Source organism: Phyllostomus discolor, chromosome 13, assembly GCF_004126475.2.
Source record: "Phyllostomus discolor isolate MPI-MPIP mPhyDis1 chromosome 13, mPhyDis1.pri.v3, whole genome shotgun sequence".
NCBI classification, from domain to species: Eukaryota; Metazoa; Chordata; class Mammalia; order Chiroptera; family Phyllostomidae; genus Phyllostomus; species Phyllostomus discolor.
In genome coordinates this window covers 49,239,401-49,265,585 of record NC_040915.2, presented here as the reverse complement: position 1 = coordinate 49,265,585, position 26,185 = coordinate 49,239,401, and the positions used below count along the sequence as shown (strand labels likewise).

The 26,185-nt window shown below is 53.6% G+C and overlaps 1 protein-coding gene across 6 annotated transcripts in view; it reads right to left on the bottom strand.

Annotated features, from left to right (window-relative positions):
• RNFT2 (ring finger protein, transmembrane 2) overlaps window positions 1-26,185 on the bottom strand; it is a 56,797-nt gene that overhangs the window by 27,164 nt on the left and 3,448 nt on the right. For all 6 annotated transcript variants that reach the window (XM_036014622.1, XM_028527855.2, XM_028527853.2 and 3 more), the window contains 4 exons: window positions 22,890-23,368; window positions 20,626-20,702; window positions 17,516-17,616; window positions 13,830-13,983 (listed from right to left, as the gene is read on the bottom strand). In XM_036014622.1, the coding sequence (XP_035870515.1) occupies window positions 13,830-13,983; window positions 17,516-17,616; window positions 20,626-20,702; window positions 22,890-23,368 (811 nt within the window). The remainder of the gene's footprint in view (window positions 1-13,829; window positions 13,984-17,515; window positions 17,617-20,625; window positions 20,703-22,889; window positions 23,369-26,185) is intronic.

Genomic DNA, 26,185 nt, shown 5'->3' with positions numbered 1-26,185 from the left:
GCCGGGGCCAGCTCCCTCCACTGTGACCGATGGTGAAAGGTATCATCTTTCAACCTGGAAAGTGATTTGCAAAAGGGCCCAGTGCTGGGGGGGGGGGGGGGGGGGCGGCAGGAGAGCTTAAATAGCAGCTGTGTTCCTAATTTCCCCAGGAGGAGGCCTGGCCGCCCCTCCTCCGTGCTGAGTGTTTGCCATTAAAAACAAACAGTATCATTTGGTTCAATATAAAATGAATTAAAGGAAATTAAACCGAGGGGGCCATGTGGCCAGCCTTGTCTCCCATTGTCTGAAGCCGTTTTTCATCTTCCCCAGCGGGGAGCGACAGCTTGGGGGGTGTGGAACCGAGCAGACCTAGATAAATAAATAAATAACACAAGAGCCCCCCCACCCCCCTCCAGCCCCAACCCTGCGGAAGCTGGGGTTTGGGAAATCCCAGGTGCCCGCTCAGACCCTGTCCCTTCTGTGTCCCTTGGCGGCAGAATGTAGCCTTTGAGAGTCTCCCAGGGAACAGAGCGAAGGAAAACAAAACCAAACAGAACACGATCAACAACACAGAATGATGTGCGGCCCGAGAAGGACGAAGGGGGGCAAGGCAGCAAAGCTTCTGGACCAGAGGGCCTGGGAGACGAGGGCGCGTGGCAGGCTGGACGGGTGAGGGGCCATTCTGACCGCCCCCCCCCCCCCGGCCACACAGAGTAGTTGCTGCTGCCGTCTGAGTTGGGGCGACGCGTCAGAAGGGAAGGGGTGGGGCAAGGTGGGCAGAGAGGACTGCGCAGCGGTCCAGAGTGGGGGTTCTGGAACTAGACTGCCAGAGTTCAAATCCTGGCACTGCCACTTACCAGCTGTGTGCCCTTGGGGAGTCACTTACTCTCTCTATGCCTCAGTTTCCTCATCTGCAAATCGGGGATAACAAGAATATCTACCTTGTAGGGCTGTTGTGAAGACTAAACTAGTTCACATCTATGAAGCACTGAGAACAGTACTAAGCACTTTATTTATTTGTCTTTACTCTATTATATTACCATAGAATAGTTTTACTATCTTCAGTACTGGTCCGTCGGCATCTGGAAGGCCTAGCTTCAGTCACAGCTGTGCCACAGACCTGCCGCGTGACCCTGGGTAAGGGAGCACACCTCGGGGGATCTCGAGTCCCTCATCTACAGTCCTTCAGGGACGGAGCCTGCCGGTGCCTCCTGATGTCCACCCTCCCCTTCCTCCTCCAGAGTAAGCATCCTGATTGCCGCCCAGGCCCACTGGCTCCCCGCGCGGCAGCTGTGACTACACAGTGGCCAATGGAAGCAATTCCCAGGAAGTCACCTGCAAAGGGAGAGGAACACTCCTGACAGCTGACGCAAAAACCCTCAGTAAAACCGGGGTGCGCAGGACCCAGGAGCGTATCAAAAGGACAATACACCAGGATGGAGCAGGGCTGGTTCCGAGAACGCGAGGCTCAGTGGGAGACCTAGTAATGTAGTTCTTCATACGAACACCTCTAAGGAGAAAAAAAAATTCAAATGACTTGATCCAAGGCAACATCCATTTTTTCTTTTAAAAATTTCAGGGAGTTGGACTGGATGAACTCTTCCTGGGCCTCAGCCCCAGATCAGCACCTTGTTTAAGGGGGGTTTGTAGTGGTTCATCGTGATGTTTCAATTTAGGGCGCAGTGTCCGATTTTGCAATGTGGGTGTTGCTTTGAAGCTGTTTTGTAAATATGGTTAACACCCATAATCAACTGACTTTAAGTAAAGGAGATGATCCTTGATAATCTTGGGTGGGCTTTATCCAATCCCCTGTGAGGCCACAGAGCTCTGCAGATGCCAGAATGGTCCATTTTCTCTGCAAAGGAGAGCCGAAGTCAAGGCTTAGGCTTCCTCGTACACTCTGACATTGATTGGTAGAGGCTGCCTGGGTTGCAGTGTTGAGAGAGGAATCTGGGTGAGGCAAACCCATGATAGATTCGTGATGCCTGACACAGGCACAGGTTGGCAGCTCCTAGGCCGTTTGCCATTTCAGACTTCGCACTTCTCCAGGGATTAGTTTGTGTACTTAGCTACCAGCTGGAAGCAGAGCCGAGGACAGAACAAATCGTAGGGATCGGTGAGATCACAGGAGGCCCTGCAGGCTTGCCTGCTGCCTTCGGGTGGAACTAAAAGTCAGCCTGGCAAGTTCAAATAGTCGAATCCTTAAAACGGACATCTAGCCAAACTCACCGCTGCTGGTGTCCGGCAGAGCCTCCTGGCCAGATGTGCCCCCTGGGGGTCTTCCAGCTCCCACAAGGTCTGTCTGTCTGCTGCTGAATACCGACTTCCCTCTTAGACACGGCCCTCCTGCAAAGCCCAAACTAGAAGGAATCAGGAGTGCCGACACTACATATCATAGGCTTTGTGGGTCACACAGACTCTGTCGCCACTGCTCAACTCAGCCCAGACAATATGCAAATGATGGGCGTGGCCGTGTTCCACTACAGCTTTATTCACCAGAACACATGCTAGGTCCGCAGGCTGTCGTCTGCCACCCCCTGGCCCCGGTTCTGCGGCACACTGCACTCCTCAGTTCGAGCGGCCCATGGCGAGAAGTTGGGGAAATGTCAAACAAAAGGAAACGAGCTTCCTGGCTGCAGGCCTTCTCAGAGCCTTTACTCAGGTACGAGCCAGCGGTGACTACTGAGCCCAGGGTTCCCCAAAGGCATCCGACCACGGAACACTTTTTGATAAAATGCCCACTATCACATTCGCAAGGGCCCCGCATCCTAGTTTAGTAAGTGGTATTCTGTTCCATCGGATTTGGGTTAGACTCTGACGTTCCTGCTTGTTTTAAACTATAACTGGATAACGGCCAATGCTCCCCACCGTCTTTAGAATAGCAATAATTAACGGACAGGCACTGGTGTTATTTTAACAGGGTTATGCAGTCCTGACACTCCCCTTTTCGAAGACGGACCCCGGGGCTCAGGGAGGTTGCCCAGGTCCCAGAGGCAGCAGGCAGCAGAGCCGGAATCTGAACCTGTTCCATTTCAGAGTCTGTGCTCCTTCCGTGACCCCACCGCGGTGCTTCCAGAGAACGACGGTTTCTCGCTTGTCCTCCTTGCTGACCTGCTCTGGAATCTTCTTGGCAATGACAGTGCTGGAGGTGGTGTTTTTAAAGCAGAAGGCACACGACCATTAGGTAATGCTAGGATTAGTATCTTTGCTGCAGGCTTTCTTTTCTGCTCCGGTGAAACCTGATGATGAAGGAAGGTCCAACAGCTTCAGCAGCAGCTGCAGGCAGAGCTCCCGCCGGCCCGCCAGCCCGGCCTCGCTGCTCGGCAGCTGGGGGCCTTCCCCGGGTGACTGTGTCCTTGCCTGTAAAGTGGGAACAGCAGCAGCAGGACCTAACTCACTGTATTGTCGATGGGAGCACGTGTGAGGATGCAGATAAAGCCCTTTGCACGGCGGACACGTGAGCGAACGGGAGAAATACGAGCCGCTGTTCTCACTGTTATGTCTTACGTCCAAAGCGATGGGTTTGGGTCTCAGCTTTGCCACCCACAAGCCCTCGATGGAATGACAGTGGATCCTCCCTGAGCCCCAGTTTTATCTGTAAAGTAGGTTTAAGCGAGCACAGCCATCTCCCTCACAGAGTCACCGTAATGATTTTTTTGAAGATTTGGGCTGCCTCCGTGAAGGAGCAGACATGTGTCCACCCCTGGGAATTTATGGTCCAGTGGAGAGATAATAACCCGGATAATTACAGAGTGCAGTGGTTAAGAGCGAGGGAAGAGAGGGCCGCAGGAAAATAACGAGGGGACTAGCACTGCCTTGAGGCAGCGGCTGTCACCCGGTGTGCTGCAAGAACGTTTAAAACACGCGACACCCGACTGCTTGGTCAGGGGCACTGACCTCTGTTCCCACAGACTGTCAAATGAAAAAACGGCAACAGCCGACACAACAACAGCCGTCTGGTGCGAATGAATCAAAAGTACACCTTTTGTTTGGTCAGGCTGGCAAAGACTGCAGTCTGTGTTTCGGTGAGCGGCGGTGAGAGTCCCAGTCCTTAGTTCGTGTGTGTGCCGAGAGACGGAGACGGCTGAAACCGGCTGCCTGCAGGGAACCGGCGGGAGCTGACAGCTAGGCCAGCCGAGTCCAGGAGAACCACAGAGTCAGTGGGTCCACGGAGGCTCAGTAACCCACGACTATCACAGTGTTCTTAGAGGCTCCCTTTACAAAAGCCCGCAGTAGCCCTGGCCGGCATGGCTCCATTGGTTGCCCCATAACTGGAGGGTTGTGGGTTTGATTCCCAGTCAGGGCACCTGTCTGGGTAGCGGGTTTGATCCTCCGTCCAGCTGTGTAAGGGAGGCAACCAATCGATGCTTCTCTCTTCCTTCCTCTCTCTCTCTGAAGCCATGAAAAAATGTCCTCGGGTGAAGATTAAAAAAACCCCAACCCCATAATGAATCTAAATAGTTTCCACGATACAAAATGCAGCTGTGAACAAGCTAACTTGTGTAGATTGCACACTATGAGTGCGATAATCAAATCACTACCCTTTGACACTACCCTTTGTACACCCCCCAAACTTCCCACTTTACTCCCCAGAACAGTGACGAGGATGAGCTATTTCACTTGGATGATGTTGTACTATAAAAAGAATTCTGTAGATGTAATTACAGTGACTCATCAGTGGACTTTGAGCTCATCAAAAGGGAGATTATCCCGGTGGGTCTAATCTAATCACATGAGCCCTTTAAAAGCAGAAAGGAAACTCAGACAGAAAAGAAGCAGAGGCGGGACTGCAGGTGCTGTTTCTGGCTTGAAGATGGCAGAGACCACGCAAAGTGACTACGAAATGGTCTCTGGGAGCTGGGAGTGACCCCTGGTGACAGCCAGCAAGCAGCAAACGGGGCCCTCAATCCCACAACCACAAAGAACTGAATTCTTCCAACAACCTGAATGAGCCTGAAAATAGATCCTCTTCCAGAGCCTCCAGGTTGGAGCCTAGCCTGGCAGACACTTTGACCTTGAGAGACCCTACACAGAGAGCACAATCATGCCCCCCACAGCTTCTGACCTGCTGAGCTGTGACTCCTGAATGGTGTTTTTTTAAGCTGATAAATTGGTGGTAATTTGCTAGGTAGCCACTGAAAACGAATACTGTTATCACATCACTTCATGGGTGGAGAAACGACAGCAAGCAGATAACGTGCAGGTCACGTGGCTGGTAAATGTCAAAGTGCTTCTCAAACAGGGTGTGAACACAGGCCCTCCGGCTTCTGACCCTCATGCTGCTTTCTGTACGTTATGTGCCTGGAACAGTCTCCAACACAAACGGTTAAATAAGAATTTTAAAAAGCAAACTTGGAGCTGCTTTCGAATATTGCTGTGTGAATATGTACAGATGAGTGGGAAGGGCGCATACGTGCACTGGCTTGCACAGCTGACCTTCAAACAAAATGAAAGTTAGGGTCACGGACCTCCTTGCTCCATCAAAAATCCGTGTATCACTCTGGACTCCCTGAAAACATAACTTCTAACAGCCTACTGTTGACTGGGAACCTTACCGATAACCTAAGCAGTGAAATAACACACATTTTGCCTGTTACATGTACGACATACTGTATTATTACAATAGAGTAAGCTAGAGAAAAGAAAACATTACTAAGAAACTCATAAGAAAAACGCACCTACTGTACTTATTGAAAAAGTCCTCCTGTACGTGGACACATGAGGTTCACACCAGTGTTGTCCGGGGTCAGCTGTGCATGCACACAACCGCTGGGAAAAGATGCCGGGAGAGGCACCTCCCAGGAGAGGAAGTGGGTGTCTGGGGGCCGGGGAGGAGAGGAGATTCCCCACCGCGCACTGTTGGTGGGGTTTCGACTTCTGGACCCTGTGACTGAATAACCAATTACAAAAATGAAATATCCTCGACAAGCGGGGGGGAATGGTAACAAGCTAGGAGACTTCTGAATGGACATAAGGGCACTCTCACAGGAGCCCGGGACTGGAGGTGAGTGGTCTGCAGGTGTACTGGTTTTCTCAGGGGACTGCAGCCTGCGGGGGGGGGGTGACGGGGGGGGGGGTGACGCAGACACGTACTCCTCACAGACCTGGAGGGCGGAAGTCTGAGGTCAAAGCAGAGCTGGTGTCTTCCGAGGCCTCTCCCCTTGGCTTGTCAATGGCTGTCTTCTCCCCCCGTGTCCCCCCTTGGCCGTCCCTCTGTGTGTATCTGTGTCCCCATTTCCTCCTCTTCCAAAGACACCAGCCGTTAGGTTAGTGTTGTTAGCCGTTAGCTAACAACTTCATTTTAACTTAATCACCTCCTTATCGACTCTCTCTCCGAACACAGGCACGGTGTGAGGTGATAGGGGTCACAGGCCTTGAACGTGTGAATTCTGATCTGGCACAATCCTGCTCACAGCAGCAGGGGAGCTGAGCCAGGGATGCAATGCAGATGTTGGCCCCGGGGTGTCTCAACCCGTGCACTGCCGACATTTGGGGCCGCGTCAGTCTCAGCTGTGCGTGTTTGTGTGTTGGGGGAGCTGTCCTGCAGGTTGTAGGATGTTTAGCAGCATCCCCGGCCTTTGCCCACTAAACACCAGCATAGCAACCCCTCCTGGCTGTGATAATAAAAAATGTCTCCGTTGCTGGGACCGCTGCTTTAACCCCTGCTAGCCCCGCTGTGGGGAGTGAGGGCAGGTGCAGCTGGCCATGGGGAAGTTCTGTGCCTATATGCATGGAACGGCGTGCGGCGAGAACCCCAGACCTGTGGAAGCCAGACCTGGCCTGGCGTAGGCAGGTGTCTGCGCAGGAGCACGGCGGAGAGAGGGGAACACTCGACTCCGGGAGGGAAGGAGACGTAATCAGTTGGGGCGCCACTAGAAGCTATGGTTCCGGAGGTGGGAAGGGCTCCCTTTTTCCCATTTTCATGGAAAAGACAGAAGGCTGGTCAAATCTTCATTCTTTGGCGAAAACAGTTCTTGTCTTGGATACAGCTAGTCCTGTATCCCAGCAACCGGACACCTGGCCGCCTCCCTTCTGATAACTTCAAGGGGGTAAAAACAACCACTTTAGCAATGAGGAAGCTGGGGCTCCAAAGAGGGAGGCCCCTTGTCCAAGACCACACAGGTACTAAGTTCAGGGGTCCGGATCTGAACCCCGTTTTGCTGGCCCAAGCTGGGCATTCCTTCCTCTCTGCGGTGCTGTCTCCTTTTCACAGGGACCCACCAGAAAGTTCTTACAGAAAGGCCTGCTTTTATTTTTCTCCATCTGAGAAAATGCACGGAACGACAGCTGCTTGCTACCTCTACGCTTGGGAGGCTGAACCAACCTTGTCCCGAGAATGTTCTAGAACAGTGCTGCCCAATGGAATGTTCTATGATGATGTCCACTTTCTCTGTCTGAGCTGCCACTGACCACATGTGGCTACTGAGCGCGTGAAACATGGCTGGTACAACTGAGAACCGAACTTCAAATATAATTTAAACATAAACAGCCACCGGTGGCTTAGGATTGTCTTATTAAACAGAGCAGTTCTAGAACCCTGGTCCAAGATTATTTCATTTTAATAAAGGAAGGAGCAATGTGGACACGTCAAAACTTTAATTATCACCACCATTTATAGTAGGAGTTGGAGGGTATGATTCTGGGACAAGAGATTAGCCTTCTTAACTAGTTTGGGTTAGATTAATATAAAAACAAGTTTCATTGGCAGAGATGAGGGTAACAGAGTGAAGGGTGGATGGCACTTTACTTATTGCTACATTCTCAGGGTCCAGCATCGTCAGACCCTTGGTAACATCGGCGGCATTAATGGGAGAAGGGGGCCAAGGAGGGCTCTAGGTGTGGCAAAGCAGCAGGCTGGTTCGAACCCCTGGTGGGTCATTAACAGGAGGCTCCTCATTCAGCCCATTGTATCTATAGTGTATGTTTCTTGGGAGTCAGGACAGACCTAGTGGTCCTTGTCGTCAGGAGTCCACGCTCCAGCAGGGGGCGGTGGGAAATACACACAAAACCATCCGATGATCTCAGATATTGGAACATGCTAGAAAGGGAGTAAAATGGCGGCGTGATGCTGCAGGTTGACAAAGACCACTTTTCAGCAGGGTGTTCAGGGAGGGGACAGGGTCTCAGAGGAAATGACACGGGAACAAGCCTTCACTGGGAGGTCAGAGATGGCCGTGGGAGCACAGGGAAGACCCCCCCCCCCCCAGACACGGGGAGCAGCAGTGCCCAAGAGCCTGGGAAGCAAGGTGCTGGCACACGGTGGGTACCGCCTGGCCACCACTGGCTGGTCCAGAGTGAGCAAGGGAGAGAGTCACAGGTGATGAGGGTGGAGATGTGGGTGAGAGAGAGCCAGATCAGGCAGGACCGAGGTGTACGGGTTGTTTGAGTTATCTGGATTTACGATGACAAGTAGCCGCCCTAGACACCCGGGTGGCGTGACAGTTGGCGTGGAGGCTGAAGATCAGCAGTCACCATCGTTAACCCCACGCGAGTTTTGGCCAGCCAACGGCCACAGCCTCCCTGCGAGGTCCAGGGGGCGGAGGACTCCGAACAGATCCCGGGTGTCGGAAGGCCCGTGGGAGTTGGCGGCTCACTCAGCCTCACACGTCAGGGACCGTGGGGCCACCACGCAAACCCAAATACCAGAAGCCCTTCCAGGATGATGGTTATATTAAAAACCAACCCACCCTCTCAGCGGACGGGCATGGAGGCACAGGACAGAGCATCTGGGCCGTGAGCCATTAGGCGTCCCTGACAGATGTGTCCTTACCCCCCCCCCCCCCCCAGCTGCAAATGAAGACCCTTCCTTTTCTTCTGCCCAGACAAGGATTGATGAGGATTCGGGAGAGCACTCAGACAGGCAAGGAAAGGCTGTGAACCTTTTCCCAGCCCGCAATTTATCTTGAGAAGACCATTCACATCACTTTTTACAGGCTGGATTATGCTCTGACCTGGCACATTAATCTCGCCGAATAAAATAATAATAATCAGAAAAAGGGAGCTGGACAGGTGCCAAGGGGACATTAATAACTGTCGCCTACACCTCGGCGGTGCAAGGACAAGGTGCCGGGTCCCATCCCCGCCCCTCGCCCCAGCCGTGCCCAGTTGAAGGAGACGGAAGTGAGGCAGGTGTGGCCTGAACTTGGGGAGATTTTGTATAGACGGTGCCCAGGAACTGCACTCCTCAACTCAGTCAGGTCTGCGGAACCTCCCTAATGGGTCCGGGGAACTCAGATGGGAGGGACTGTCGTCCAGCAACTCAGAGCAGGGGTCCTGGAGCCGGACTGCCTGAGTTCAAATCCCCACTCAGCCACTGACACGCTGTGTGGCCTCGGGCTGCTTTCTCAGCCTTTCACTGTGTTTGTTTTCTCCTCTGAAAGACGGGGATAAAAACAGCACCTGCCAGGAGTGCCGAATGGTGTAGCTGCTGTGGACAGCAGTTGGGTGGACCCTCAAAGTCAAACAGTCACCTTATGACCCAGAGAAATGATGCTCAGACAGATACTTGTCCACAAGCGTTCAGAGCAGCATTATTCACAATAGCCTAAAAGTAGAAACCACCCAAATATCGACCAAGCGACAAATGAACACACAATGGTGGTCTGGTCACAGAACAGAGTTATCATTCAGCCACAAGAAGTGATGACACCGGCTACAGTTATGGGTAAACCTTGCAAACATGATGGTGAGGCGGGGAAGCCGGATACAGAAGATCACATCATGTATGATTCCATTTATGTGAAATGTCCCAAATAGGTAAATCCATAGACAGAAAGCAGATTCGTGGTTTCTGGGGGCTGGGGGGAGGGGCAGTGACTGCTCGTGGGTACAAGGTTTTCTTCTGGGGTGACGAAAGTGTCTTGGGATGAGACAGTGATGACGGTGCCGCGACACTGTGAATGCAGTGAATGCCACTGAATTGCACACTTTATAAGGATTCCTCGTAAATTCTATGTGACTTTTATCCAGATAAGGAAACCTGCAACACAGCAGCACGTGCCTCGTAAGACAGATGTTGGGGGGAATGAGTTCGAGCCCTCCTGGCCCAAACAAAGGGCTGACTCCCCATTTCAGCCGCGCCCAATGCTGTCAGTACTGCTACTGCAGTACTATTAGGCGTACTGTTACCACCAAGTGTGCGATCTCTGGCACGCTCTTCAGCTTCTGCTCCGTGAAAAGAGGTACCAACAGCACGCCCCCCCCGGCCGAGCTGTTCAGATGGAACAAGACAATGTCTCCAGTAGATGGGTTTTTGTCTCCTTGGTTCACTGATGCATCCCCAGTGACCAGATTGACTGTTTAGTGATGTTTAGCTGTACTGATTGCTATGAGTTTGGCTGCCAGCTTTCTTTGGCCCTTTCTGGCCCAGGGAAGCAAGTACTACTTTGCCTTGTGGATTTCTGTGTCCTTGTGACAGAGGCTTTTGAACACCTACCAAAATACAAGAGGTTAGAGCTGAGCTGAGAATACAAAATAAGCTCTCACTGCTGTTACAAGAGGAGATGGTGAAGAGTTAGTGTAGCTGACGAGACTGTCAATGCATCTGTCCGTCCGTCCGTCCGTCTATCCATCCATCCATCCATATACCTACCCATCCATCCAAAAATCAATCCATCCAAATATCCATCCATCCATCCATCCATCCATCATCCATCCAATCACTTGCCTACCCATCCACCCAACTATAATAGATACACACAACGAACACTTCGGAGTACATACCAGATACTAGTGATCCATCAACAAACAAGCTAGATGCATCCATTCCCAGCTGTCACAGAGGTTACACCCGAGCAGGGAAGGCAGACAACTAAACAAGCAATTACAGTCAGGGTGGTGAGGGCTGGGACAGGGGAGGACAGGGCACTGCTCGAGTCCTGGGCAGGGGCACCGTCCCTAGCCTGGAGGGAGGACCCCTAGGAGGCTGTGATCCGCAGGAGCAGGAGTTAGTCAAGACGCGGGTCAGGAACAGGGTCTTGGAGGCAGGAGGACCAGGGGCGCAGTGGGCGGGAAGCCGGACCACACACCGCCCACTGGCAGCTGCACGGGGGAGTTCGAGTTCAGTGCCTCGGTTTTCTCATCTGGGGAGTGGGGTTAGAAGAGCATCTGCCACATGTCAGATCGGTTAATGTATGCAAAGAAAAGGAGAAAGTAGGCTCTGGCTGGAGTACAAAGAACAGGACGAGGGGGTGGGCAGGAGAGAGGGAATGGAGCGAGTAGACATGTCAGTGGCGGGACAAGCAGGGAAGAGCCGGGAAGCCTCACCTGCCTCCTCTCCAGGCAGTGACCAACCCACGCCTCGATGGGTCCACATGCAGTACGTCTCCCTGTTTTTCCTGCATGTCCCAGGCCTCCCATCGGCTCAGCCCAAGCGGGCGCCAGAGGAGCCTGCTGGCACAGTTCCCCCAGGTCAGCTTCCTGGACAGACCGCAGGCTGAGAAAGGAGGAGGGTGTATCTAGAGGAGCAGAAGGAAGGCATCTGGCACAGCTATCATCCCTACTTGACAGAGGAGGGAACTGAGGCACAGAGAGGTTAAGCAACCTCTCCAAAGTCACACAGCTTGTTGATACAGAGCTAGCAGCCCTAACTAACGCTTAGAAGTATTACGAATCATTTAATGAGTATTTACTCTGTGCTGGGCATGGGGTTCAAAGCACTTTCTGTTTCCCACCAGCAATCGTTGTTGTGAGGTTAATACTTGGGAAGAAGGTGCTATTACTCTCATCAGCTGACAGGCGAGGAAACGAAGACTCAGAGAGGCTTTGTCATCTGTGCGAAGTCACATGGCTAGGAAGAGGTACAGCAGGGATCTGCATGCAGACATGTCCAGTGCCAAAGTCCGTATGCGTAACCTTGGGCCATGCTGCTTCCTGGTGTCAAGTCCCTAGTACCCACCTGGTCCAGCATTGGCTCAAGGGCCAAGTGATCATGGCTACTGTGACCTTGGGAGGGCACGTGTGAGGCATGTCAGGGTTCTTCAGACCCACTGTTCCCCTCTCGTCTTCACTGAAGGAAATTTCAACAGCCTAGGACTTTGGCTCATTTGGATAGATCACAGGCGGAGGAGGGGAGTTGAAAGTGACGTGGGAGGCGGCAAGGCGGGGACACAGTCGGACTCGGATTACCCCAGTGTGAAATGATGAGAAACACGCACACTGGTCTCTGTCCTCTCTCCCAGCACCCGTATTCACAAGGACCGTTTGCGCTACTGTTTAGTCTTTGAGCCCAGTGCCCGACACAGGGCTCCTCAGACTGCTGCCATCCCCGGGGTGACGGGGGCATCTCACACTGGACTCCTGAATCCTTTGGAATTTCCCGGAGCTTCTTCTGTTCAAACGAGGTGGCTCTTAGTAGACTCCTGGGTGGGGGCTAGTCCCCAGAAAGACCACTTGGTAAGCAGAAGCTTGGGACTTTCAGCCGCGCCACCGGAGAGGGGAGAGGGGAGAGGTGAGAGGGGCTGGACATGGAGATGCTAATTGATCGCGTCTACCTGGGGGAGCCCCCCTGCAAATACCGACAGTGTGGGGTTCGAAGCACGTCTGGGTTTGTGAACACGTGTCTACACGCTGAGAGGGCAGTGCACCCCGGCTCCATGGGAACAGAGTTCCCGCACGCAGCATCCTCCCAAGCCTTGTCCTCTGCACCTCCTCCCGTGGCTGTGTCTGTGTCCTCTATCACATCCTTCATCAGGAATAATGACCACACACCGAATGACCCCCTAACAAAGCCCACGAAGCGCTGTAACAGGAAGATGGAGAGAGGAACGCAGCCCTGCCCATGACCCAACTCTAACCTAACGGAGCCCATTTCGGAGTCTGGCCTCCGGAACCATAAGATACCGAACTGAAGTTGCTGTCAGCCACTGATGGGGAGTCTGTATGTAAAATGCAGGTATAATGTGCCGTCTACAATAGAAATACATTGGCTACAAAACAAAAATTGTATTTTTAATAATGGTATGTTTAATACATATAAAAATAATAATGAACAAACTGGTAAGTGTAAGTGCGTGTTCCCCTGGGTTCCGTGAGCTGCTCTAGCAGATGAATGAAGGAAGAATAAAGGGCGGTTTTCCTACACACCTGGACGGACAGGTAATTCCAAACCAGCTCTTCTGCCAGCCAGACTCTAAGCTTTCTGAAGCCGAAAAGACGGCTGTTTTCACAGCAAGGAAAGCAGCAATCTTCAGAGGTTGTTTAGCCTACCTGCCTCTGCCCAGACTCCCTGCTCTGGGTCTTGCAGCAGAAGCACTGGCAAGACTTACCTCCTAAGGGTGCTGTGTCCCAGCCCTGCTCAGTCCTCTGAATTACACCGGTTATCCCCGCACAGGACCCCTTCAACCCGACACACGCCTGCAGGCCTTCCCCTCCAGTACACTGCAAGGAACCACTGCCGTCACTGCCCGTGCTGTGTCCACGGCAGACATCACTAGTCGAGCACAGAGTTCTTTCCCTCTGAGTCTTGGTTCCCTTTACAAGACATGCTCCTGAAGCCACAAAGCGTCAAAACCTATGAGAGCCATCCTTCCCTGGTAGAAACAGAAGTAGGGCATGTCGACATGGGTTTTTTCCTTTCTCAGGTGAAAACTGGATCCAAGTCAGCTTTGAACAATGAGACTTAGAAAAATAAACTTGGAGCGGGGGCGTCACAGGCAGGTGCTGACAGCTATCACCAAGCTCAGCTTCAAGGAACCCTAAGAGGTGAGTGTCAGGATCTGCTAGCTCGGGCTCTGCTCATTTGATATGATGACATCAGCTCTGCTCACACCCACTCTTTCCTCCTCCAGAAGGTGCCCTGAATTCCCTGTATGAGTGATTGGGGCTGCCTGGTGGCCACAGCCAGTGCCTACCTTGGACTTGACGGCCAGGATGATCTTGGGCAGGGCCACAACGAGGCACTTGAGGGCGATAGTGATGTACTTCAGCACGAAGTCTACGATCCCCACGATCCACAGTAGGTCGAAGAAGTCCAGGGTCTCCAGGTTGGGCTTCAGAAATATGAGGCTATGGGGAGGATTCGGAGAGTCAGGATTCTCTCTTTCACTCCCTGGTCCTCTGCAGCTCTTTCCACTCACTCTGGGAGCCTTATAAGTATGACCTGTACACAGAGCACTGAACTGGGAGTCTGCCATCTGTGTCCTGTTTCTGAATCTGCCAGTAACTTGCTGTGTGACCTCAGGGGGGGTCCTTAACCTCTCTGAACCTCAGTTCCTTTGAGGGTTAAAAGATGAGATTGGCCTGGAGTATCATTAGTTACGGTTTCCTCCAGTTTTATGGGTCCATAACAGGCTTCACAACAGGAAGCAGAAGAACGGAAGGAAGAAAGGCCAGCATTACAAAGGAGCAGGGAGAGAAGGACGGAAGAGGAAAACTATGGGCCCGATGCCACACTGAGCTCTTCACTCACTGTCCTGTGCGGTATGCTTATCCCCACCTGGTAAGCCAGGCACCGAGGCTGGGAAAAGTAAGCTGCCCAAGGTCACACTCCATGCTAACGGGTGTTTGTATCAGGCAGACTTGATTTTTCAATCCAGGCTTCTTCATGTATTGGACCCTGGGCAAATACTGTTATCTCCATAGACCTCAGCATTCTCATCAATAAAATGGGAACCACACCTTCCCTCATAGTATCATCAGTGGGATTCAAAGAGATAATGTCCTCACAATTGACCTGCCTGCAGATCTGTCTATGATGGTAACAGCCACTCTTTGAGGCCAGCACTGTTATCCACCCCATTTTGCAGATGAGGAAACTGAGGCACAGCAAGGTAAAGTAACAGACAAAAAGTCCCGCAAATATGAAGGGACAGAGGCAGACTGCAACCCGGGCATCCTGGCTGCAGTTAACCCTCTCAGTTTCTCCCTATGGCAGGGCTGCTCAAGCCCATTCTGCCCTTCCACGAGTAGCTAAGTTACCTTCACGCCCAATTTCTGTACTTACCTCATTGGAGCCTGACAACGAACATCTCAAACCAGCACCTGCCCACAACCACGCGTGGGGTAGCACTGCTCTCCGCCGCCTCGGGGGGCGTGTACGCTGCACCCTTGACGTGTCTGACTCACCTCAGCTTCCCAAAGACACTACGAAGTAGGGGCTAAGGTTTTCCCATGCTGAGCTGGGGACACTGGGGCGATAGGAGTGGTGTTGCCTGCCGGAGGCGTCTTAGGTGGAACTGGGGGTGGGGGCTGGAACCAGCAGCCACTCCGTGCTGGACCCCTCCCGTCTCTTCCTGCCAGGTTAGAGGCTCCAAGCCAAGGGCAGACCAGGCCCCTGCAGAGCAGGGAACAGTGCACGCAGCCCAGAGCGGACGCCTTCTCGATGCACCCTGCAGTGGTCCCTGCTTACCCGCCGTTGCACTTTCTGCGTTTCAGTTATCAGTGGTTAACCACAGGGAAGTTCCAGAAAGAAACAATTCCCAAGTTTTACACCACACGCCATTCTGAGGAGCGTGAGGAAGTCCTGCGCCGCCCCTCTCTGTCCCACCTGGGAAGCGAATCGTCCCTGGTCCAGCATCTCCACACTGCACCTGCCACCTGCCCGTCCTCTGTCACTGGGTCACTCGGATGTCTCGGTCAGAAGATCGACTGTCGGGACCCTGTGGCGCTTGTGTTCCAGTAACCCTCATTTCACTTTGTATAAAGGCCCCAAAGAGCAAGAAGGGTGACACTGTCAATTCAGACGTGCCACAGAAGCCGTAAACTTGGTCATAGGTATACATGTCAGGAAAACACAGTGTATACAAGGTTTGCTACTGTCTGCGGCCTCAGGCGTCCACCGGGGGTCTTGGAACACAGCCCCCGCGGACAAGGGGGTGACTATACTCTGCTGGGCTGCTGGAAAGAGGTGCGAAACCGAGGCCTCTTTAGTATAGTATCCTAGGAATGAGCCGGTCTCTTTTTTCACTTCTATTTTTAAAAACCTGTATCTACTTATAATAAAATCTTGAAAGAGCTAGCATAGGGCAAAATCAATGAAAACGATCTATCCGGGCGATTTCTCTCAACACCTGCAGGGTCCCCCACACCCCGGCCCTGTCTCGGTGGGATCCGCCGCATCCGAGTCCGAGCAGCCGCTCCTGTGACAGTACAGGGAGAGGCTGGCAGCCCCGAGCTCCCTTCTCCTCCGCCCCTGCGCTGTCCTTCCCTGGGGACGCCTCGGGTTGGCTGGCTGACTTCCACGCCCTTATGCTTCTGTGACTGCGAGCAAAGGAAGATCTGCCTTCCAGCTTCCACTTTGTCTCGGAGACACCAGCCGGTGACAAACCCACTGATCTGAACTTTAGTTCACTGTGCCAGTGTTTCCTTTGTGTTGCACTGTGTTAGTGTGTGTGTGTGTGTGTGTGTGGTGTTTTATTTTTTTCTGATGTTTGGAGGAGGGGCAGTGCAAAATGTTCTTCCCCAGATTCATCACTAAGTCCACTTATTTATAATGTAGGCTGTGAACTTCAATAAACAGATCTATTTTATCATCCATTTTGCTCCTTAATAGGCACTAGCACCCATCGGTGTGGTGATTCATCATCAAAGAACAATGTTATGATGCGACTAGGATTGGATCAAATGTTTCCTGGCTTGCCCAGTACATTCCACGTATCATTGCATTTGGCCTCCCGAATCATGAGCCCGTTCAGGCGGGTAAGGCAAAGAGCAGCTGGGTCCCAGTTTCACGAGTGCGGAAACTCGGGGGCATCCCACAGGGGTTCCGTCACTTGCCACAGGGCGCAAGGCTGGGAAAGGGCAGGACTAAGGCTTTCTGACGTTGGCCATCGGACTGCAAATCTGGCGAAGATTCAGGCTTGCTGTTATGGGCTACTTACTGGCACTAAGTTGGCCTCAGTTTCCTCACCTGTGAAATGGGGACAGCGACATGCTGCTGGAAGGACAAGAGGACATAGTGGCCGTGGGAGTCTCTGGACCACTGGAATACACAAGGGAGGGGGCTCAGCACCTCTCTGTCCTCCTCTCCCTCTTGGGCTGCAGGTCTGACTCAGCCCTGGTCCGGCGGGGCACGGCGGGCTGGGCCTGTGTCCGTGATCGGGCCCAGAGAACAACACGAATTCACCCCAGGTTCTGGGAGACTCCACCTCGAGTGCCTCTGCCAGGGTCTTGAAATCCCAGGCCAGCCCACGAACCCGGTGTGTGGGATATGCGTTGACGCCCTGGCACTTACTCCCCAAACTGCTTGTGCGGCGTGGCCCCCGAATGCGGGGAACTGGCTCACTCCTCACAGTCCATTTTCGGGAGAGGTGTACACGATCCAAAAGCTTGGCTAGAGTTTCAGCCTCATCCTGCAGGCCCTCGCTGGCCGGCTCTTGCCCCCCAGCCACTATGTGGCCGCCAGCAAATTACACGTGGGGCTGGCGTGGTGTTTCCACTAGAGAGCTCCGCCGTAGGCATGAGTGCTTGTGGCGCCAGGGTGGGGTCTGGAGGTCGCAACGTGACACAGAGTTGGTGACTGCTCTCCAGTGAAGGGCTGCATACCCCAAGCATATTCCACCCACGTTCCCCACATGCCCACAGGGCAGCCCCCCCTCACCTGTTGTACAGCTGCTGGGAATTAAACGTATAGAGCACGTACAGGGTGTTTCCCGCCAGGAAGGCCAGGATCCACAAGATGGCCAGCACCGACCTCTTCTCCTGCAGACAAAAAGCAAGGGATCGGTGGGGACACTGCCATGCCAAAGGTGCACGTGGCAGGACATTCCAGAATGTTCTCTCATATGTGACAGTGCTTTCCCTTTTCCAAGGTGTGGAGGGAGCAGGGGGACAGGAAGGGCACTGGCATTGGTCCTTCCTGCTGGAACCCGGGGGAGGGTGACAGAAAAGCGGAAACCTGCTCGGAAAATTACCTGGACAGGCAGCAGAGCCAGGGGGTTAGCAGCACAGACTTTGGAGCTGGAAGCTCAAGTTCAAATCCTTGGTCTGCCGCCTGGGGACTATCCAACACCGGGCAAGTTACTTAAACTTTTAATTTCCCTTTCCTCATCTGTAAAATGGGTCTATTTCGTATCTCTCTTATAGAGTTGGGAGAATTAATGCACATAAACGCTTAGAACAGTGCCTGACATGCAGGAAATGTGAGTTCACAGTTACAGTTAAGAACTGAGGCGCATCGGGGTTAAGTATCTCTTGCCCAAGGGCACGTGTTTTAAGCCTCCGTGCCCTCACTGAAAATGAGGGTTTCCTGAAGAATTAAGTAAAATTCATAAACGCCCACATTCGGTCTGGTACAGGCTCATATTTCAGGCGCACTAAACGGTAGGACCTACTGTCGTATTCAGACCTTACAACCCAGTAGACGATTCACAACTACAAACCGGAAATCCCTGCTCTCACTTTTGCTAGCGCGGGCCTTGGGGCTGCTGCCCCGCACCCACTGTTCCATGCAAGGCGCCACACTTAACAGGATTACGTTCAAAGTCGTGCACTCGGGCATCCAAGCCCTGGCCCCACTTCTCTTTCTCCCGCCTCGTTTCCGTTCGGTCCCAAGGAACACAGGCCTTGGTCTGCTGCTTCCCAGAAGCTTCTCAGCCTGAGAGCGATCCCCGGAAATTTCTGGAGGCGGCGCCGGGCTGGCGTGTCCCCGCCTGTGTACCCAGGGAGACACACGTAGGCCCCCCGTCCTGCTGATTTTCAAAAGCTCGTCTCTTCCTGGACCGGGGCGGCTGCCTTGCTGGAACAGGATGAGATCATATCTTTCCCAGTGTAACCTTCCCTGCAGTTTCAGTAAATGCTCCGCTGTCTCCAGACACAGCTCAGCGGCCTGTGCACCCTTACGAGGCATATTTCCAGAGGAGACAGAATAAATGCATCTCCATCCACCCATTATTCCAGGAGCGGTCAAGGTTAACGACCCTAAAAACCACCTCCAACCAACCCACTGCTCTTATCAATGTGATTAATCCACTCGGCGGCCCTTTTTACCCGATAAATAATGGATTCCAGTTGAGTCCTCTGCAAATCCAAACCCAAGGTGGGAGAGAAAGAGGGAATTAGCATTGCCCCAAGAAGCCGGACTCTGGGGGTAGCGGGTATTTTCCAGTACTCAGCTGAGATTCTTCAACTTACTAAGGGTCATGGACACTCCTTTCACAGAAAAGTACGTGCGGACGGGCAAAGCATCACCTGTGGCTTTACTTTCTAAGTGTCAAGGGCCCCTAAAAGCTTGTCCATGGATACAGGTATTGTTTTACCCCCTAAAATTCCAGTCAAGGCACCATCTGGATGTTCCTGCATTTGAGGGATAGCCAGCCCCCGAAGGCTCCCACCGTGGTGTCCATCAACCTGCTGTTCAAAAAGCAGCAGACAGGAGTTCGCGTGAAGACGACACCAAGGGTCAGGGAGAACCTCTGGCCCTGCCCAACCCTGGACGTCAATGCGCTTGTGTCACATGGAGACTGAGCTGTCCTCCCGGCCACATGGCGGCCCCGGAGCTTTTGAGAAAGCAGATGGTCCCAAAGGAGGATCGGAGAAGACAGTGGCTGTCAGGGGGCCACAGGCACAGCACAAAGCACAGGCCTGTTAAAAACAGCTCAGTTAAATGTTACCAATGTGCCAGGTACTGTGCTGAACACCTTTTCTGCATTATCTCATTTGATCCTCTCTACTGGTGTAAGAAGTTGGTGCAAATAGTTCCGTTTCCAGAGGCGGCACCTGAGGCTGAGGTTACTAAGGTAACCTAAGAGCTTGCAGGTGGGTAGAGCTGGAATTCGAACCTGGGCTGAGCACTACCTAGGGGTCAGTGCCTGGGTTCGTATCTTGACACTAGCAGTGACACGCGCTATGGGACCTCAGAAAAGGAATTTAATGTCTCTGAGTCGCTGTTTCCTATCGGGAAAATGTAAGAATGACTGCCTCCCCTCACCACCCACCAGGCTGCTGGGACAAATCTGCAAGACGAGCTGTGCAACAGCCCAGCACTCCGCTGGGCACTCAGGAAGACGGTGGTGAAGCTGTATGGCCACCCAGCAGTGCCTATGGGATGGCCTTAACCTTGAGGATGCGTCAGCAGTGAGCTAACTGGTGGAATGCCAGGCAGGTAAAGGCACCGGGCTGGGAGGACCCTGCAGGTAGAAGGGCTTGCAAGAAGGATGGCACATCGAGGGATCTGCCTGGGGGTGGCGGCAGAAGAATGGCCCCCCAGAGATGCCCCCATCCCAATCCCTGCGACCCGCGAGTGTGTCAGACCACGTGGCAAAGGGGAGCAAAGGCTGCAGCTGGAACCGTGGCTGCGAATCAGCGGCTCTGCAGATGGGGAGCGACTGTGGATTATCTGGGTGGACCCGATGTCATCACAGAGGTCCCTGAACATGAAAGAGGGAGACAGAGGGGCACAGTCACAGGGGGTGTGATTGTGGGAAGATGGTTACAGAGATGCACTGGTGTGGGCTCAAGGAGGAGGATGGGCCAGGAGCCGAAGAATGCGGGCAACCTCCAGAACCTGGGAGAGGCCAGGACACAGACTCACCTCTAGACCCTCCCATCGGAACACCGTGCTGGCGACACCCTGGTCTCAGTGTAGAGAGAACCGTCTCAGACTTCTGATCGACAGAACTATGAGATAACCCACTGATGCTGTTTGAAGCCACTCAGTCTGTGGTCATCTGTGGCGGCAGCCATAGGAGGCAAACTCACCAGGCGACTCACCTTCAGAGAAACCTGTTCCCGGAGCGTGGAGTTGGCGTAGGCGAAGGTGGTGGCCATCCCAATGCACACGGCAATGCCTGCAGGACAGAGGGGGGCCGACACCACCACTTAGACGCAACAGGCCTGGTCCCGGCTCACTGGGGACGGTGAGTAATGTTCAGCAGACACACCCCTGGCCCTCTCAGGGTTGACAGACTAACCTCAGAACAGAGGAATTCTCACCTCTGGGGGATTTGGGCTGCCATGTAAATCACTGGGCCCCCCGAGCCACTCTGAGCATAGGCCCCTGATGTGGGGAAGGGTTAGAGGCCACTCTCTGGTATTACACTGAACCGGGTTAGGAGCGTGGGCTGTGCAGTGTGGTAAGACCTGGGTTCAAATCCTGGCTCTGCCACCGCCTCTCTGTGTGAGCTTAGGCTAGTCACCACACGTCTCTGAGCCCCACTTTCCTCATCTGTAAAATGAACAGAATAACAGCACTTCTCACCTCCTGGAGGGAGGATGCTTACAGAGCGCCACCTCTAGCAGTCAGTGAACGGTACCTATTGTTAGTCCCGCTTTCAGAAAGAATCTGAGGTGTGTCATTTATCATCAAAACATACAGAGAAATAGACTGTGGCACCATAAGGAATGAAAGTTTGATGTTAAAGGGGAAAAAAATTCCTGCTGACAGAAAACCCATGACCCTGGCGGATGGAGGAACAGAACTGAATTGTATTCGAATTCCTTCAGTGGCCACTGTTTGCCAAGCTCCAGTCTCGGAATGCTCCGTGCACAGGGCTTCTGGAACCCTGCTGTCCATAACCCGCAGACAGGGTTCTGCTTTCACGCAACGCACTCGGCTTCTCAGGCTCGGAGTCCGCTTTAACTTTTTTAACAGTGCGTGTGCTCCCGGCATTTTTCTGGATCTGCTCTGTCAGACACATACTTCTTCACTGGACATACATAAAATGAAAACCAGTAACCCTACAGCTCTTTCTTCTATTTCCCCCTTGGGTCACCAAACAAATGAACCAACCTGCAAACTGAACAAGACAACCATTACACTTGAGAATAAAATGAAGGCTGTGAGTTTGCTGAATTCCACACAAAAGGGGAACAGACTGGCTTCCATTTCTAGGAATGGAGAGAGAGGGGCCGCCATGGCAGCGCCCCAACAGGGCGGCGGGGGGAGGGGTGAGTCAGCCAGGACTCACCAGAAAGGGGCAAATAAGACCCAGAGCACAGCCCACCCTCCTCCACGCACTGCCTGTGGGATACCGTAGGCCACAACGTCATCCGTATCGCTGTCACTCCTCCTGCAGTGCCAGGACGACGCCCAGGCTCTCCAGGGCACAGCAGCACCACCATGAGTAACAGCGAGAGTAAGAGCAGTGGCCCAGAGACCACTTTCTCAGTGTGAAGTGCATGTTGGGTTCTAGGCTAATCGCTTTATGAATCGTTACCTCCCCTCCTAATAACACCAACAATACGGAGCATCCGTTGAGCACTTGCTCTGTGCCAGGCTCTCTGTTACGTATTTTATGTGCATTAATAATGAATATGATGAACATAATCACCTCCAGTTGCATAAAACGATCCTAAGTGCTCTTTGCACATACGAGGTCCTTTAACCTCAATGCAATGTATGTCTTACAACAATCCTCATTGCACGGATGAGGTACAGAGAGGTTAAATATTGCATCCAGTGTCACACAGCCAGGAAAGGGCGGAGCCTGGGCTCAGACCCAGGCAGTCCGAACTCTTAAGTTACTCTACTCTGCTCCTTCACACCCACCAACAGGCTGAGGAAGCTGCTATCACAACCCGCATGGGGCAGGTGAGGAAGCCGGAGCTCAGAGGTGAGTGACTTTTCCTGAAGTCACATAGCCAATCCGTTGGGATTTGAACCCAGGTCTGACTAAGAGTCCCACACTCTTTTTTCTTTTTTTAATCCTCGCCTGAGGACACCTTATTGACTTTAGAGAGAGGACAAGGGAGAGAGCGAAACACTGATGTGAGAGAGAAACATCGATTGGCTGCAACCCCTCCCACCCGCCCAAGGGGGGACCAAACCCGCAACCCAGGCATGTGCCCTGACGGGGAGTTGAACCCATGAACCTTTGGTTTATGGGACGATGCTCCAACCGAACCCCACCGGCCAGGGCCAGAATCCCATCCTCTTAGGCTCTCTGGGTGGTGAGGGCCTCTGCTGCCTCCCCCTGGCATTTGGGATGGACAGCCCCCTGCCCAGCGGCCGAAGTCCCTGCGTCCCTGGGACTCACCGAGCTTATGCTGGAAGCACAGCTTGGCCAGGAGGATCAGGATGAAGGGCAGCCCTTTCTGGAGCCAGCAGACCACGGCCTTCAGCTCGGACAGGGCGGGGGCGGGGGTGCCCGGCTGCTCGTCGCCCCCGTTGTCTGAGTGCGCTCGGTGGTCCCCGCCCACGTGCTGCAGCAGCGAGCTCCCACGGTGGCCGCCGTGGTGGAAGTGGTGGTGCGGCTGGCGGTGGTGGTAGGTGCTCCCCTCGCCCCGGCCTCCGCCCTCCTCCCTGGACGCCGGCATCTGGATGAACACGTCCCCTCCACTGGCGGAGGCCCCCAGCACCAGGCTGGGTGGGAATGGGGTGGCAGGAAGGCTGCTAGCCGGGAGGCCGGAGAGGCTGGAGAACAGCACGGGTGGGGAGGCCGCTTCCGCCTTCAGACTCTCAAAGACGCCCCCTTCATCCACGCTGGCCTCGGAGCTGAGTGCTTGGCTGCGGTTTCTGGGCCAGAAAGGAAGAGAAAGCCCCACCAGGTCAGGCAGCTGGAAAGACAGTCACCCAGTGGAGGTTGGGGGACAAACAACAGTATCAATAATGTTGTGTTGGCTGACCCATGTCTCCCCCACAAACCCCCACGCTGAAGCCCTAACCCCCGGGACCTCCGAGTATGACGGTATGGGGAGGCAGAGTCTTCGCAGAGGTGACTGAGTGAACATGAGGTCACGAGGGCTGGCCCTGATCCAGTGTGACCGGTGTCCTTGCAGGAGGAGGAGATCTGGATGCTGACACACACACAGGGGGAAAAGGGTATGAGGGCACAGTGGGGAGATGGCCATCTACAAGCCAAGGAGAGAGGCCTCAGAGGAAACTGACCCGCCGACACCTTGACCTCCTTGACCTTGGACTTCCAGCCTCCAGGACTGTGAGAAAATACCTCTGTGGTGTAAGGCCCCCAGGCTGCTATCCCACCAACAGGGCTTCCCGTTCTAAACTCCTTCCCGAGGCCTCAGATACACCCTGCAGACTGGGAGGGACGGCATTCCCATCTTACAGATAAAGAAACCGAGGCCCAGAGAGACGCATTCACCAGACCCTGGATTATCCACCCCCAACCTCCAGTCCCCTCGTGTGCCCCTCTCTCACTACCCACAGGCTTCCTCCTGCAGGGCCTCTGCTCGGGCTGGCCCCTTCACTGCGTGTCACCCTCGCCCTGTCCCACTTCGGTACCTGTGCTCGTCCCTCAGATTTCGGCTGAAATTTCTGTTCCTGGGTGGCACCTGCCCTGCCCTCAGACAGCGACAGTCTCCTCATTCCTAATGCTCATTGCCGCCCAAGCTCAGCTGCATGGGACTGAGCGCACGTCACTGTTTACTGCTTACCTGTGGCTCTCAACCCCGGCTGCCCGGTATAACCACGCAGGGCAGCTTTTGAAAAATACAGGTGCCCAGGACCCAGCGTTGAGCAACAGAACCAAAGTCTTTGAGGGTGGGGCCTGGCATCTCTATGTCTTCAGAGCCCCCTGGCGACTCTAACGTGTAGTAAACACTACTTTAAACTGGGCCCTGTGCCATGAAGTCCAAGGTCACGGTTGTTTGCCCCCATTGTCTACTTCTCCTCCCCAGCACAATGCACCTGGTACGCACACAGGACACGCCCAAGAAGTAGTGTTTGAAAGGAAGAATGAATGAATGAATGAATGAGCATACCGAAGGCTCTGAGAAGGCCTGCAACCCCAAAAAACTCACTCTTGCTTTAACCTAGTGTTTCCCAAACGTATTTCAGCACGGAATAGTTTCCAGTGGAAACCCTAGGACTGTCTTAGAGAACACCTGTGAAATCCGGCAGGGGAGATGCTGGGCTGGAGAAGTCTCAGGGGTAGTTGCTCTGGCTGCACAGACTTGACCTCAGGCTAAGTTATCACAAACCTGCTGCCGGGGAGGGAACTTGGAGAAGGCCACCCACCCCTCTACCACCTGGCCCACCCCTGCTACCTCCCAAATCCTGGGACGTGTGTGTGGTCCTACTCCCTTGGGTTTGGCTTTATAATAAAGACAATCTTAATAATGACAACAACAACGGACACCATGGCTATGGTCCTCAAGGGGCCTTGGGCTCTTTCTGCGCTTCAAGAAGCTGAGCTAAGAAAGAAGGAGTCCTGGCAGGTGCCCACATTGGCTCACACGGGGGCCACCGTCCCTCCCGCACTGCCCCATGAGGACCTGGAGAGCTTTCCTGGCCCCCATAAGCTCGCCAACACTCTCAGCGCACCGGGCTCAGGGGACCTCCAGTACAACCAGGGAAGGCTCAATCCGCCAAGGGGCTTTTTATAGCTGGCCTCCCTTCCCTGGGCCCCAGCATCCAGCCGAGATTTTAGCCTAAATGGGAAAGAATATCCCTTGGGGAGGCAGAGGCTGTGCTTCTAACTTAACCACTTAAGGGCCAGAGTGGGAGGCAGCCCAGGAGAGGAGCGGATCTGCCCAGACGGGAGAGCAAAGTGTGCTGGGGGGGTATCGGGGGTGGCACCCCCCAACTGGGGGGTCCAGATCTCAGGCCTGCTGCGTCCTGGCTGTGCGACTTCAGGTGATTTACTTCCACTCTCCGAGCCTCCGTTTCCTCATCGGTAAAAGTGGGGATAAAAAACAGTCCTGACCTCATCAGTGGCACAGAGTAAGTATGTGACACACGGCGGCCATTCTTTTTCTGCCGCCCAAGATCTCACGGGTCACGAGGGAGCAGACAGCCGTTCTGTCTTCAGAGGCCCCAGCTGGAGTGCTTCCTGTTCGGACGCTGTGTGTGTGCATTTTTATATTCATTCATTCCTTCGTAAGCGACCTGAGTTTTGTTATCTGCCATTTGGGGGGCGAGAAACTGAGGCCTGGGGGTGAACACTTCCCAAAGGCATCCCAGGTGGGAAGTGGCTGAGCTGGGATTTGGCCAGGGGTTGTCTCATTGAAGGCCAGAGTTCTTCGCCACAGAATAGGCAGGCCTGATGCAAAACTTGGCCCCAGCGCCAGGACCGGTGGGTTCTCTAACTTTGCAGCCAATCTCAGAGTTGCAAAGGGAACTGGAGTGGGACATAAGGGAGGAAAAGCTTGGCTGCCTGCTCCTGGGATGTATGCGCCAGCACGGTGGGAGGTCTGAGGCTGGGTGACCGTGACAACCTGAGAACAGGTCCCACGGTGCGTTCTCTCTCGGGCTTAACTAGAGACATTCTAGCTCGTGAATGTTTTAATGGTGTTTTCTTAGATTCTGTGTTTGTCTATCTGGTATCCAGTAATCACAGGGCCTAACGAATAGCCAACGTTGTTTAAATCTTCC